The 15,689-nt window shown below is 55.4% G+C and overlaps 1 protein-coding gene across 1 annotated transcript in view; it reads left to right on the top strand.

Moving 5' to 3' along the window:
- Positions 1-15,689, top strand: part of PYCR1 (pyrroline-5-carboxylate reductase 1) — a 168,464-nt gene that overhangs the window by 124,668 nt on the left and 28,107 nt on the right. Inside the window, exon 5 of the mRNA XM_085617551.1 lies at positions 13,601-13,822. Within this exon, the coding sequence (XP_085473677.1) occupies positions 13,601-13,822 (222 nt within the window). The remainder of the gene's footprint in view (positions 1-13,600; positions 13,823-15,689) is intronic.

Below are 15,689 nucleotides of genomic sequence, written 5' to 3'. Positions count from 1 at the left end.
CTGCACAGCAACTGGTCATGGGCCGGCTGCGCGATGCCCAGAGAGACAGCCGGGCACCGGCGGCCGGGCAGAGCCCCGTCTCGGCGCCCAGGGACCCTGGCGCGGCCCCACGCACTGAGCTGCTGGCCGCTAAACTGGATTCGGTGCTGGCCGCGGTGGAGCGGATCGGCTCCTCTCTCGAGCAGACAAGGTCGTCGCTGGAGGCCCGCATCGATAAAGTCACGGTTGACTTCACGCTGCTCCACGCAGACCACCGCAAGTTGGCGGACAAGGTGACGCAACAGGAACAAACTCTCCAGGAAGTGCAGCCTGTCGTGTCCACCCACACGTCCGCCCTTCAGGACCTCATTGACCGCGTCCATGCTCTGGAAGACCGTGTGGACGATGCGGAAGGACGCTCTCGGCGCAGTAATGTGCGAGTGGTGGGCCTGCCGGAAGGCGAGGAGGGGAGACAGCCGGAACAATATGTGGAAGAGTGGCTACGCAATCTGATAGGGCCTGAGAAACTTTCCCCGCACTTCGGGGTGGAACGAGCCCACAGGGTCCCCACGCAGAGGCCCAGCCCGGGGTCCCGACCGCGGCCCTTCCTGTTCAAACTCCTTAACTACTGGGACAGGGATGTGGTGCTCCGCGAGACCAGACGGATTGGCGACATCGCCGTCGGTGGCGGGCAGGTGCACTTCTTCCCGGACTATACCGCCCTGGTGCAGAAACGCCGCAGCAACTACCTGGCGGTGAAGCGCAGCCTGCGTGAACTGGAGATATCGTATGCTCTCCTGTTCCCCTCCCGCTTGCGGGTGGTTACCACCGATGGCACCCGCTTTTTTGACACACCATCCGAGGTCTGGGACTGGCTGGAAGACACAGGGCGCAGTGATGGCCGGCGACCGCAGAGTCTGGAGGCTGCCACACAGCGCGGCGGGAGATCTCGGCGACGTAAGGGGAAAGGACAACGGCGCACAGAGGGACGGGGCCTGGGGGTGGCTCCCTGCCCGGAGAGGAGTAGAATGGAACGACAAGATGCACTGGCGGCGGTGGCCACCCTCGGGTCACCGGACAGCGGGAGAGGAGAGACTGCCCAGGAGCGGGGTGACGCGATGACCAGCGGTTCATCTTCCCCATCTACTGTGATGTCGGACGACCAGCTGTTGCCGCTGGTCACCCTGCAAACATCGGACCAAGTGATGTAGTACGAGAGTACATGGGGAATCTGGGGTCCTCGCCAGGTGTACTCCTCGGAGGAGGGTTCTGCAGCCCGCAGATTGGCACCCTGTGGCTCCTGCCTGTGTGGTCGACGGAGGGGTGAGCTGTGGACAGGAGAGGACTTGTTACTGGAACTCTGGGGGCTGGCAGGACAGGTGAGATGGGGTGGATGCCAGGCTCCTGCCCCTCCGCAGTGGGGTGGACACCCGAGACGAGATTCAACCGCCCTTGCATGATGTGGGTGGGGGGGAGGTCCTGCACTCCCCGGGCCTGCGCTGCGCTCCGACCCCGGGGGTCCCTTTGCATCGCATATACACAGGCACCTTTGTAGAGGTGCACCCGCGCGTAGGGATTATCACTCGCCTGCCCCCTTAGCCACAATTGGGCTTAGTTACGCTTTGTGAGCATTGTTTCATGGTTTGGACGAATACCCGTAGAGGGGTTCGCCCTGGCAGTTCTGTTGGCCTGTTTGGCTTGTTTTTGCACACGGTTCTATGTCTGTGCGTTGTTGTGTTGAAGAGTTTATGTTACAGCTCTCTACATAGCCAGGCGAAGGCCCGCCGCTCCCCGCCCTGGAGGGGCGCCCCTACCCCCCCCCCCGCCACAGACCCACTCTTAGGATTTCCGCATGGCTGTTCGGGGCATGCATACACCAGCACGTATGTACTCCGTCTACGCATACATGCAGCGACACGCAGTGGCAATAGCTCTCCTGCAGGAAACGCACATGACGACTGGGGAATTGGGCAGGCTGCACGCGCGCTGGAGGGGGCAGGTATATGGCACTACATGCTCGGCGCACGCTGATATGGGTGAGGGCGGGCACCCCGTTTGTCTGCGGGCGTTGGTGGATCCCGGTGGGAGGTACACCTTAGTACACGGGAGAATTGATGGACAGCAGGTGCTGCTGGGGTCCCTTTATGCGCCAAATGTAGAGCAGCCATCCTACCTGGCCAGTCTGTCGGCGGTACTGGCGCCGTTCGCTGGCCTCCCCTGGCTCTTGGGGGGAGACTTTAACTCCGTGCTTGATGTACACATGGACCGTTCCTTCCCGCCCCTGCGGGGCACGCAGGTGGGGTCGAACGCCAGAGCCCTTACCGCCTGGTTGTCCCATTGGACTCTCACTGACCTGGGGCGGAATGTCCACCCGGACGACCGCGTGTATTCATACCACTCCGCGGTTCACGGCCTCCATGTCCGGTTAGACAGGGTGGTGGGCACCCATTCGGTACTTCCGTGGGTGACCCGCGCGGAATACATGGGCCGGACGCATTCGGACCACAACCCCCTCATATTGGGGCTTCGGTGGCGGCCTGATAGACCTCCGGTATCGACATGGCGCCTTCAGAAAGCGGCTTTGGAGGATTCGGAGTTTCGGGCCTCCTTGGGCACTGCGATCGAACAGTATTTTGACCTTAACGAGGGCTCCACTAATAGTGAGCTGATAGAATGGGACGCTCATAAAGTGTATATTAGGGGGCACTGCCTGGGCGCGACCTGGAATATTCGAAAGCAGCTGGCGCGTGCCCTAGCCGCCTTGGAGTCCCGCCTCCTCTCGTGCGAATTGCGTGGGGAGGGGGGGGCGCGGACTCGAGTCACTTACTAGAACTCCGGGCGCGCCATGCCGAACTCCTTGACCGGCTCTGTTGCCTTAACTATGCAGCTCACTCGGCTCGGGTGCACGCTACGTCAGACAGGGCAGGACGACTCCTGGCCTGGCTGATTAGGCAGGAGACGGCTCGTGCTCCAATAGATGCCATCGCTGGTCCTGATGGTACGCTGGTCCATACGCAGTGGGAAATTCACCAGGCGTTCACGGCACATTATGCCTCTCTGTACCGGTCAACGGGACGGAGGCGTGCATGCGATCTAGACGCGTTCTTGGCAGCAGTGGAATTGCCCGTGGTCCCGGAGGAGCACCATGCGACCCTGGAGTGCCCCCCTACAGTAGATGAGAAAGGGGATGCCATCTCCTCCCTGGCTTCGGGGAAGGCGCCGGGGCCGGACGGGCTTCCGGCGGAATATTACAAATCTTACCGAGAGTCCCTGATCCCAAAGCTCCACAGTCTCTACTTGACTGCCCTAGAGGACGGCACACTACCAGCATCGCTGAAGGAGGCTTACCTGATTTCCCTGCTTAAACCAGGACAAGACGCCACTCAGCTGGGGTCCTATCGCCCGCTCGCCCTGCTCAATACGGACTATAAAATCTTGCCGAAGATACTAGCGGAGAGATTGGCGCCGGTGGTGCCCACGCTGGTGCACAGCGATCAAAATGGCTTTGTGCCCAAACGCAGTACCTCTCTTAATCTGCTGCGGTTTTTTCGTGTAATGGAGGAGAGCACCTGACAATGGCCCAGGGCAGGCTGCCTGGTCTTGGACCTGGAGAAAGCCTTTGATTGCCTGGAATGGGGATACCTGGTGACGACGCTGTCGCGATTCGGAGTGGGGCTTGGCTTTCTTCAGCTTGCGGCTTTTTTATACAAAGGTCCTACGGTGCGAGTGCGCACTGACCCATATGTCTCGGACCCCATTAAAGTCGGCCGTGGAACTAGGCAGAGATGTCCGTTGTCGCCCCTCCTGTTTGCGCTTGCAATGGAGCCGTTGGCGGCGACGCTCCGTAGGGAGCTTGCGGATGGCATCCCGCTGGGGGACGCGACACACCAGGTGTCCCTTTATGCGGATTACCTCCTAGTCTATGTCAGGGACGTGTCTTCTATCCCTGCGGGGCTGGAACGCATCCTGTCCACCTTTGAACAGCTCTCAGGCCTCCGAGTGAATGCAGCCAAATCCTGCCTGTACGCCTTCAGGGACGACGCCCGGGAACCAGACTACCGCCTCGGCGGACTGCGGGTACAATGGCAACCGGACACCTTTCGCTATCTGGGTGTCCAGATATATCGCCGCCCGGCGGATTTGGTGGAGGGTAACCTGGGGCGAACCGTGACAGCGATCCGGACCCAGATGGCGTTCTGGTGCACGCTTACCCTCTCGATGACCGGCCGAATAGCGCTTGTCAAAATGGTAGTGCCGCCCCGTCTGTTGTACTACTTTGCCAACCTGCCGGTGTACATACCGGCGTCTTTCTTCACGCCCTTTACGCGCTCCCTCCGCGACTTTATATGGGGAGCGGCGCGCCACAGGGTCGCGCTGCCCAAACTGTGTCTTCCCGTAGGCCAGGGCGGGCTCGGGATGCCATGTTTTGAGCATTACTATCTGGCAGCGCAGCTGCAATGGGTGGCCCGCTGGCTGGCGGACAGATGCCGTGAGGACACGGCGACGGCAGAGAATCCGCCACTGGCGTTGGCTGAGCTCCTTAGAATCTTTCATCCGACGGCGGGTGCGCTGCGGCCCGAACCGCTGCTGTTAGTGGTGGCGTGTAAATGCTACCGTAGAAGTCTCCGGCTTACAAGGGCCAGACTCCCATACGCTCCGGCTATCCCTCTGGAGGGCTCCCCTTGCGGGTGAGGCACGCTTGGGGCTGCAGAATTAAGGGATTGGCATGCGGCTGATATCCACACTCTGGAGGACCTATACCATGAGGGGGGCCTTCTGCCGTTCGTGACCCTTGCGGAAGAGACGGGGCTGGCGCAGGGCCAGTTTCTCCGTCATCGGGCTCTGATAGAGACGCTGGTGGGTCACTGGGGTGACTTGCGGGAAGAACCGGAGCAGCACTTAGTGCTGCAATACCTCCATGTCATGGGTCGAGGGGGACACCTGATCAAATGGTTCGCCGCGGTCTTGCGGGTGCATGCGGCGCCGAGCCTAGGGGCATTACGCGAGAAATGGGAGGGGGACCTTGCCCGCCCTATGGTAGATAAAGAATGGGAGAGGGCGCTGCAGGGGCCGAGGAGGGTACCTCGAAATATGAAATTCCGCCAAATGCAGTTTTTCGTCCTGCACAGGGCCTACCTTACGCCGGCTGCCATTAACAGATATTTTCATCGTGTGGATGCATGCTGCCCCCGTTGTGCGGAGGTTGATGCCGACCTGCTTCACATGCTGTGGGGCTGCCCAGAACTGCAGGCATACTGGCAGGCGGTACATGGGGCGCTCCGCAGGTGTGCGGGCCGGGAGATTCCCTCTGAGTGGCCCACTTACTTGCTGCATCTCTTTCACCGGCCGCCCCCGGCTAAGGTTGCCTCTCGTTTTATCGATCTGGGGATCATAGTGGCGAAGCGACTTATCACCAAACACTGGAAGGCGGACGCTGCGCCGCATGTGCGGGCATGGCGCGGCTCTTTTCTGGCCTGGGCGAAGGCGGAGGAGGTGGCACTTCGGCAGGAGGAGACACTGGGCCTTAGGGTGACGCCAATCGTATCCCAATGGGGGGAGATGCTGCAGACCCTGCTGCAATCGGAGGGGGCGGCCCTAGGGGGGGACAGTGGTGCGCTGCAGGAGCTACACTAGACGATGGGGTGCTGTTTGCCCAGTCGAGGCGTCGCGCTGCTGGGTATGGCTGCCTTGACAGCGATGACAGTGCATGCCGCGGCTCGGATATTAGTGCATGAAACAATCCTGGTGGTGGGGGTCTGGGAGGATGGAACCTGACGGGAGAGGGGTCAGAGGGGAGGGGCCTCTGGACTAGAAATTGCGAGCTGCTGTTGGAAGTTGTTTTAGTTGCTATGCTGTAGAAGGGACAGCTACCCAGTTACAGAATGGGGAGTTTAACACTGTTTGTATATCTGTTCGGGGATGCACCAGGAATAGCACGCATTTGGCAACAGAGACGGTGATCTGATGCTCTCCATAAGGACTGAGGCCGCAGCATCACGCATGGTGATAGATTTACTCATGGCCTCACAGGTTGTAACTTTGGACAATTCTGCATACCACTTATTTAGTGTAACGCATCCAGATTGCATACGTTGTGCACCGAGACTTTGCCATGTGATTGATGTAACCATGCTCTCTGATAAACTGTGATGTATTGTGTGATTCTAACTGCAAACTCAATAAACAGATTTCTAAATAAAAAAAAATAATCAAGCAGAGCTGAAATCAGTGTAGAATAAATTAATTCAAGAGCTAAATACAATATATATATAGTTTAAGATATGTTCTTCAAAACAATAGCATAGGAACTTAGTCCTTAAGACAGATCCAAACAGAAATTGTCTTGATTGAAATATTATTCAAGAGGATAAAAGGTACTCGAAAAAAGGTACTCAACCAGGCTTCAAGTTCAGTGGGAAATAAAGTTGAGGAAGAATTTAGTTCCAAAAATAATTATCATTCTTAACAAGTGGAAACCCAAGAAAATGAATCAGTCGGTCCATATGAGATACAAAGAAAACGTTTGAACGGGTGTCTGACATCACCCCCAGCGGTTCTATTAGGACATTCCTCTCCACCTCGCCTTTAGGTGCATGCGTGTTAGAAGCAAGACGCAGTATGGCTTGTAGTTCCTATCCCTTCCATGCACGTGTGAGACTGCACAAAGGGCTGCCACAGCTCTGCTCACTTGTTTGTACAGTCTTAGAACTGATGGTTGAGCATTGAAGAACGCCCTTCTCCGAATGCAAACAAGAACATGTCATGTTATGTTTTTACGGCGATTGGTGGTGGCCAATCAAGAACTGCCAGTGGGGAGGAGCCTAGCGCGCAACCAAGATGGCCGCGTAGGTGCGAAGCTCCCGAGGACCTCCGCGACCTCCTGAATTAATCCTGATTATATCCTGTCTTTGACGAGGGGACTGTGTCTGTGTACCCGAGCTGAGGCGGCACCCGTTTTCCGTTTTCGAATCGGACCCCGGACACTGGTGGGAGCACCGATCGAAGATTGCGGCCTTCTCCGCGCCGGCCCCCCGGATTGGAGTTGTGGGGCGATCCGGGGACAAAGCGAACAACAACGGCGGGCAGGGCTGGGCGACTCGCGTACCCCGCGCTTTCACTTTCGCTTTTGCGCCCTCCTTGCCCTCAAGCGAGGTAGGGTTGCGGAGCGGGGTGCGGTGGTGTGGCCTTGCCCCTGTGCCCGGCTGACCCGCCGGCTGTGAGTTGTCCTGCGGTGCAGTGGTCAACCCCCCCCCCCGGAACCTGTGAACTGGTTTATCGGCCCTTTCGAGGAGATTGGCACGATTTCGGGAGTGCGACATGTCCACAAAGCAAGATGGCGACCGGGCCAAGGTGAAATCGACCCGCCGCGGCCCGGCACCTCAGTCAAACAGTATGGACCGCTACACCCTCCAGAAGGGATCCCCAGAGGCACAGCGTACATCCCCCGCGGGCCCGGCTGAGGCGTCTGCTCAACCCGCGGATCTGACCCTCCGGGACGTCATGGGCGCCATTGCCGAAATGAAGGCCTCGGTGGACCAGCGCTTTGATACTCTGGCGCAGAAGATAGACTCGGCCCTGGTGGAGGTGGGCCTGGTGAGAGCCGACTTGTCTAAAACAAATGACCGGGTCGATTCCCTGGGCCACACCACCTTAAGTCTCACTACAGACGTGGCGGCCCTTCAAAAGGAGGTGCACCGGCTTGGTCAGGCGAGCGCCATGATGGACCGTCGATTGGAGGACGCCGAGGGTCGGGCCCGGAGGAACAACGTTCGTATTGTCGGGGTGCCGGAGGGACGGGAGGAGGAGGCGGCAGATTTGTTTGTGGAAGACCTGATCCTCGCCCATCTCCAGCCCCGGGGGCTGAGTAAACTTTTTGCGGTGGAACGTGCTCACAGGGTCCCCGGAGGAAGACCTAAGGTCGGAGCTCCGCCGCGGCCTCTCATTGCCCGGATTTTTAACTTTCGGGACAGAGACGCTATCTTGCAGACTTCCAGGCTACAGGGACCGGTCAAGCTTGATAATATGGACGTGAATTTTTACCCTGACTTTACTCCGACGGTCCAAAAGCAGAGACTGAGTTTTCTCGGAGTTAAACGTCGCCTACGGGACATGAACCTTAAGTACTCAATGCTTTTTCCAGCTAAGCTGAGGGTAGAGGTGGATGGTCGCACGCATTTTTTTGACCGTCCCGAGGCGGCTGGGGACTGGTTGGATACTCTGCCTGGGGATCGGGGCCGGGGGGGTGGGGGGGGTGCGGTTGGCGGGGAGGGCGCACCGGATCAGAACTGAGGGGTGAAAAGTAGGCCTTGCTCTGGACAACATTTTGGTTACCATTCACTGATCGTGTATGTTCCCCTCCTATGGAGGTCGTACGGGGTCCGTTGGGGGCTTTCCCTCCTCCTCTGGGGGACTAGTTAGTTTTTCATCTATGGGGCGACAGGCACACTGCACTTTGGGGGGGCTGTCTGGGCTCATGCAGGGGTGCAGGGAGGGGGGAGTTTTGTTGGGATGGGTGGGTGGGGGTGGAGTGTTGTTTGTTTGCACCGCAAGGCGAACCCTTTACTGTATTGTTGTTTTTGAGATGCTCTTTGGGGGACGATTGATGGCTTCCATGTATGATGGGGGGTAGGGACCTGACTGTGTTATCATGGAATGTTAACGGACTGGGGGATAGGATTAAGCGTGGTGTGGTCCTGCAGTATCTGAAACGAATTTCACCAGATGTGATCTTCCTGCAGGAGACACACCTTATAGGTAATTCCTTTCATGCCATGAATCGGAGAGGCTATCGCTTGGTGGCCCATTCGGGCTTCACCTCGGGCTCGCGGGGGGTGGGCATCATGATTAAGAACTCGCTCCCATTGGAGATTGATGAGGTGCGCCATGATGAGAGGGGACGTTACACTGTCTTGGTGGGTAGAATGGAGGGCAGAGTGGTCGTTTTTGTATCAGTGTACGTTCCGCCGGGGTTGCAATCTACCACGTTTGCGGACCTGGGGCGCCTCCTCCTTGACCTCCCGGATGGGCTTCTGGTAGTTGGGGGGGACTTCAATGCGGTGGCTTCAGGGTCTATGGATCGTCATCCCCCCAGAGACCTCCCCCGGGCACAGGCGTGGCTGTCCGGCCTCTTAGATACCCTAGGATTGGTGGATTGCTGGCGACTAAAGCATCCCGCTCAGCTGCAATACACCTTCCACTCGGGCGCCCATGGTAGCCTCTCGCGGCTTGATTATATCCTTGTTCCTGCGGCCTCTGCTGGGAGGGTGGGAGAGGTGCGCCATTTGGCGCGGGGTATTTCAGATCACTCCCCACTACTGCTGCATCTGGATGTCTTCCCGAGGGGGGAGGGCAGGGTGGCCCCAATTAATGCCTGGTACCTGCGCGACCCCACTATTCGAGCCGAATTGATCAAATCCTTGCAGCGGTACTTTGAGGAGAATGTGGGGTCTGTCCCTTCTGCCATCTCCCTTTGGGAGGCTTTTAAGGTAGTTCTTAGGGGGGAGGCCCTCTCCTTTATCTCCCATGCCCGGAGGCGCGAGCGGGAGGAGGTAACCCGGGTGGAGGCCGAAATTACTGAACTAGAGGGTGACCTGGGGAGCGGGGTGACGGATGCCACATTGCATGTTCTACACCTCAAGCAGGCGGCCTATAGGGCCCTCGTCACGGAGGCGGCCAGGGGCATCAGTAGAGAGCAACAGGGGCGACTGTATGATGTGGGTGATAAGGCTGGTAAATTGATAGCGTGGTTGGATAAAAAGGAGAGAGCGAGTCGTGTGGTTCCGTTGATCGAGAGGATGGATGGTGTATGTGTCACCGAGCCGGACGCCATTGTCTCCTGCTTCGCGGATTACTTCCGCGAGGTATATTCCCCGGTTTCTCCCTGCTCGGAGGAGGATTCCCATGCCCTGCTTCGGGACATCGCGCTGCCCTCCCTTTCGGTGGAGGACAGGGATTCGCTGGACGCTCCTCCCACCTCGGACGAAATTGCCCTTGCTATCCGCTCGGTCGCATCTGGCAAGGCCATGGGCCCCAATGCCATTCCTATCGAGCTGTACAAGCTGCGACCGGATGTGCTGGCGCCCCACCTGCGCGCGATGTTCCTGGCGGCCTGCTCGCGGGGTTCCCTTCCGCCGGACCAGCGTCTGGCCACGATCGTGGTGATCCACAAGGAGGGGAGGCCCCGTGAGCGGGTCACATCCTATAGGCCTATCTCGCTCTTGAATGCGGAGCCCAAAATCCTTGCCAAGGTGCTGGCCAACCGGCTGGTCGGCGTGGTGGGCGACTTGGTCCACCAAGACCAGTCCGGCTTCATACCCCATCGTAACACGGCCCTTAATCTGCGACGCTTGCACGGGGTGCTCGCGCGTGTTCCGTTCGTGCGGGAACCGGCCATCTTGGCGTCCTTGGATGCCACCATGGCGTTTGATACGCTTGAGTGGCCATACATTTGGGCGATGCTGGCGAAGTTTGGCTTCGGACCGGGCTTCATCAGCTGGGTCAAATTGTTGTATTCCGGCCCATTGGCGCAGGTGGTGGTGAATGGACGAGTTTCGGCCCCATTCGCACTGGGACGGGGTACGCGACAGGGCTGCCCCCTGTCGCCTCTCCTGTTTGCACTGGCCCTGGAGCCCCTGGCGGAGTGGCTGCGGTGGCACCCTTCCATCCGTGGTCTCCGTTGGACCCCCGAGCATGAGGACCGTGTGTCCCTCTACGCTGATGATATCCTTCTATATCTTGCCTCCCCGCGTAAATCACTGATCGTCCTAGTTGATGTTTTGCGCTCATTCGGTCGCAACTCAGGCCTCGTCATCAACTGGGCGAAATCCTGTGTATATGTGCTTGCCGGGGAGGCTGCGGTCCTACCACGGGACTGTCCGATCCAGATCGCCTCCCAGGGGTTTCGGTACCTGGGTATATATATTACTCTGGACCCGGAGGCCCGCTACGAGCGGAATTTGCTGCCCCCCCTCCAGCGCTTGAAGGAGGACGTGGTGCGTTGGCGGCGTCTGCCGCTTTCGCCGCTTGGCCGAGCGGCCTTGTTTAAAATGATGTCGTTGCCGCGCTTTCTGTACGCTCTCCAGAACACTATGGATTTGGTTCCGGCGCGCTACTTCCGAGAGGTGGAGAGTTTGCAGCGTCGCCTGTTCTGGGACGGGAGGCCACGTATCGCCTTGGCTAAATTGACGCTCCCGTGGTACGATGGGGGGGTTGCCCTCCCGGATATTAAACGGTATTACTGGGCCTCCCAGCTAGCTGCGATTAATCATGGCCTTTACGGGCCCGCCCTGAACCCGGCATTTGAAATGGACAAGATGCTCCTGCCCGGTGGCGACTACAATCGGGCGCTTTACTCTGGCGCGCCGGACCCTCGCCTGACGGGACCGACGCATGTCATGGTGCGTGTGTGGCACGCGGCTAACGCAGCTATGGGGTGGAAGGACCGTTTGACCCGGGCGTCACCGCTATATGCATCGGCGAGGTTGGGCTCCTTGTGGACCTCGAAGGGCTTCGAGAAATGGGACACGATCGGCATCAGCACAGTGGGAGATCTCTGGACGAGGGGGGGATTCAAAACTTTCGAGATGCTGCAGACGGAGTTTCAGTTGCAAGGCAGTGAGTACTTCCGGTACTTACAAGTCCGCCACGCGCTGGGCTCCGTCTTCCCGGATGTCGCGTCCATTCCGGAGTCTTCCCCCCTGGAGGACAGAGTGCTGGATGGCCATGTTCCAGACAGCACGATCTCCCTCATATACAAAAAACTGATTAACGACCGATCGGGCCTGCTGACTGGCCTCCGCGAGGCCTGGGTTGCCGATGGGCTGGAGTTGGACGACGAGGACTGGATGTCTGCGGTGGCTTCTCCGAAGGAGGTGGCCATCCCGGCTCGCCTTCGCTTCGTCCAGCTTAAGATCCTCCACCGGGTCTATGTGACGGGGCCAAGGCTACTACGTATGGGCTTAGCTGAGGATGGACTGTGTAAGCGTGGCTGTGGTGCTTTGGCAACTTTCTTGCATATTCTGTGGGAATGCCCAAAGGTGGAGCGATTCTGGCGTGGTGTGCATGAGGTCCTGCGAGTGGTTACGCGTGTCGCGCTGTTGCCTGAAGCGAGGAGATGCTTGCTGAATGTGTGGGAGCCAACTGACTACTCGGTTCCGCAGACGCGGTGGGTGACTCTGGGATACATGATCGCTAAGCGTGACATTGCTCAATTGTGGGGATCCCAGAGGCCTCCGGCGGTGTCGGCCTGGAAAGAACACATGGATTGGTGTATGTTTCGTGAAAAGGTGGTGTATGTTGCGAGGGGTAAGCCTGGGGCGTGGGTGAAAATCTGGGGCCCCTGGAACGCCTATCGCGGGGGTATTTGCGAGCCGCCGCTGCTGCCGGCTGCTTCACCAGCTCCGTCCCCCTAGCCAACCCCCTCCCCCAGCCATGGGCACGTGGTTCCCCAGTCCCTGATCTGTTCTCATTCCCCTCTTCAGAGTTTGGCGATTGGTTGGGGTCCCCCACTTAAGGAGCGCGTGCTGTCACTTGGGATTGCGGGTTGCCTTGCGGGTGTGGTTGTTTTTGTGTTGTTGTGTTTTGACAAAAGGAAACCGTATTGTTGGTTCGGAGTTATGTGGCCTGCACTACTGATATCTCCTGATTTACTCTTTTCGCACCGCCAAGAGATTTTCTGTATGTATGTCATATGCTACTGCTACTCTAGCGGCCGGCCAGAAGGTTGTAGGCCCATACTTGTAACTATTTGAGATTGTAATAAACGGTTTCAAAAAAAAAAAAAGAACTGCCAGTGCATCCACAAATATAACTTACGAGTCATGACATTACTTCATTAAATAGGTTTAAACTGACCTCCATCGGGCCACATTGTTTTTGTACTGAATAAAACAAATGTATATTGTTTGCTGATAATGCATTGATCATCTTCACAAAGGTGGAGTAAATAAGTGTATGTGCTAGATCCATGGATCCTCCTGCATTTATTTATATTTGAAGGCCCGCCCCTGAATAGGAAAACAAGCAACCCTGATCTGTTTCTAGTTATTTTGAGTATCATCAATGATGTGCAACTTGACTCCTACTGAACTACCAGGTGCATGTCTGGTGGAAGCCTTCGGGGCTCTGTAATTCCAAGGGGCAGCGTAGGATTTGTGCACATGTATTGCAGTTGAGGGTAGATTGTTGGACACCGGCTGTTTCAAATTGGGACATTATTAGATCTGCCAAATTCATAAGATATGGGGCAGTAAAATGTGTGGTTTTATAATGCTGAAAGCAGACGTGTATGGTTTGAAGTGCTGAGAATTATTGGATGTATGTCCTTCGTAATGCTGAGGTGAAGAGCAGTGATCCTTGGTGGGCTAATTAAAACTGTGAAGGGCCTGGATTAGCCCTGATTTGTGTGATGTTGTATTGAGAGGCAGAATGGCTGAGGTGCCAGAGGAAGTATTTATAATACTGCTGTGTCAGTTGTTTACTGAGAGCCCTGTTGGAGGTCTTTGTTGCATTCTAAAACTGGAGTGGTTGATGAATTGCTGTGTAGTAGGAACCCACACATTTCTGTTGACATCACTTGGCATCTCTCCAGGGAACTTACATCTTTTGCTGTCTTGTCTTTCAGAAACTTAGCTTATTTCACCCAGCCCCGAAGGTGATCCGATGCATGACGAACACTCCGGTAATTGTCCGTGAGGGTGCGACTGTCTACGCCACCGGGACACATGCAGAGGTGGAAGATGGCCGTCTCCTGGAGCAGCTCATGGCCAGTGTGGGTTTCTGCACGGAAGTAGAGGAGGATCTAATAGATGCAGTGACCGGGCTGAGTGGCAGTGGGCCTGCTTATGTGAGTATCTGTTTTTCATCAAAATAACTAAAGAGGTGGACTTTGAAGGTATGGTTCATGGAAGCTGGCTTTGGAGAGTGCAGCAGTGGGAACTAGAGACATGTCTTGTTTTAAATATGGTGTAAAGTGAAACTTTGTTGGTCAAGGATTAGACTGCAGAAATTCTGCAATTTCACATCCTTAGTAAGTCTGTACATGTGGGCTTCCTGCATTTGAAAAATATTTGCAGTACGTATCCTAATCTTCCAACAGAAATGTTTTCAGCTCAGAAGTATTAAACATTAGTAAGATTGTTGTACATGGAATTCAATGCAACTCTTGACATGCAAAACGTAACTGGTCAACATTTGCATGTTGATTGATGTTTTTAAGATGGGGGGCCATCACCCAGACATGTTACTATCACTAATGTACTCTAGATAATGAAGGTTCGGAGGAAGTTATTTTTAAATGTCAATGTCAACATTTTATTATAAGTTTTAAGTATAGACATGTGGTTATTGTTTGTTATGTTGATAAATCTGTCTTGGTCCGTACACCATGTAAGTACAATGAACCACAAAAACGTAAGACTCCCCTTCCATAACCATCTTTGGCTTGTGGCTCTCCTATATTTCTACTTTAAAAATGTACCCAGGAAATGAGAGAGACCTTTCCCCTGCCACCTATCATCCACAGTGTCTCAAACCTGGCCTTGTTGTATTCAACGAGTTGTAGGGCTCTGAGTCGGATATTAACATGCTACGTCATAGGATAGCTTCTGCAGGTCTAGGAAAAGCTCAGCCTGTTTGTAAGTATTGAGGTGAGAATATCGGTATCACAGGGCCCAATTCACAAAAGATAAGTCTATCTTATTATGTGCGGATTTCTCTGCTCCGACTGCAGAGTCTGCAAAGTCATAAACTTACTATTAAATCATTTGTTTGTAAATTGTGAAAAAGAGTAAGTTTACCTTAGTTCATCAAAGGCAAACAAGTTAAATGAGGTGATCAGTGGGCCCACTCATTTGAGTTGAATGTATTGTAGAATGACACAATGAAGATAACAGACCCTGGGACCTTGTTTGGCTTGAGGCCCGTTATTGCCTGCAAGATCTCTTGATGCTCACTCTGTTTATCAAAATTCTCATCCCACTACCCCAGGTACTCACTAATACTTGGCAGGTCATTTCCCTCCTTTTTTTTAATTGCTTGAATATACACTTTCTCCCATTGTGCCCACAGTCCCATGTCCAACAAACTTCCTGTCTTATTACCATGTTAATTAAAGGTTTCATTCAGCCATAGTAGGGTCCGCTTTGTCCTGTTAGTCTTAAATTCCTGTGGCTTGCCCCGCAGCTGGGCTACTATCCTATAGCCTTTGAGATTGTTCTTGTGCAACTGTTTAGCCTTGCTGCAGTTGCTAATGTTGTCTCTCTCACTGTTGCTTTGAAAGCATCCCAGTGATTGTCTACTGTTGTGTAGGTGGAGTCATTTTCTTTAAAGTATGCCTTAATTGTTTCAGACAATTCATGTTGCAGGGTTACTCTCCCTTTGCTACCTCTAAGTCTGTTAGGTGGTCCACTCCTCCCGAAACATGGGCCTATGTTGGCCCTGCCGGTCGCACGTCTTTTGGAACAATTTGGAGAAATCCCCTCCTCTCCTTCGTTTTCTTCTTGTGGACCTGCCTCACTGCCCCATTTGCTGTCTTCAGGTTTCTTACATCTCATCAGGCAGGCCAGTCCTCTACATTAGTGTCACTGGTCTCCAGTCTGTACTCCTCATCTTTGATATCAAGAAGCTCCTTGCCTTACTTTGGAGACTACATCATTATCTCTTCATATTTCAATTTAAACTGCACCCCTCTGGGGAAAGTCCATGTGCCTCTG

The sequence above is a fragment of the Triturus cristatus genome, chromosome 7 (assembly GCF_964204655.1).
Source record: "Triturus cristatus chromosome 7, aTriCri1.1, whole genome shotgun sequence".
Classification (NCBI taxonomy): domain Eukaryota; kingdom Metazoa; phylum Chordata; class Amphibia; order Caudata; family Salamandridae; genus Triturus; species Triturus cristatus.
This window is presented reverse-complemented; position numbering and strand designations above follow the sequence as displayed.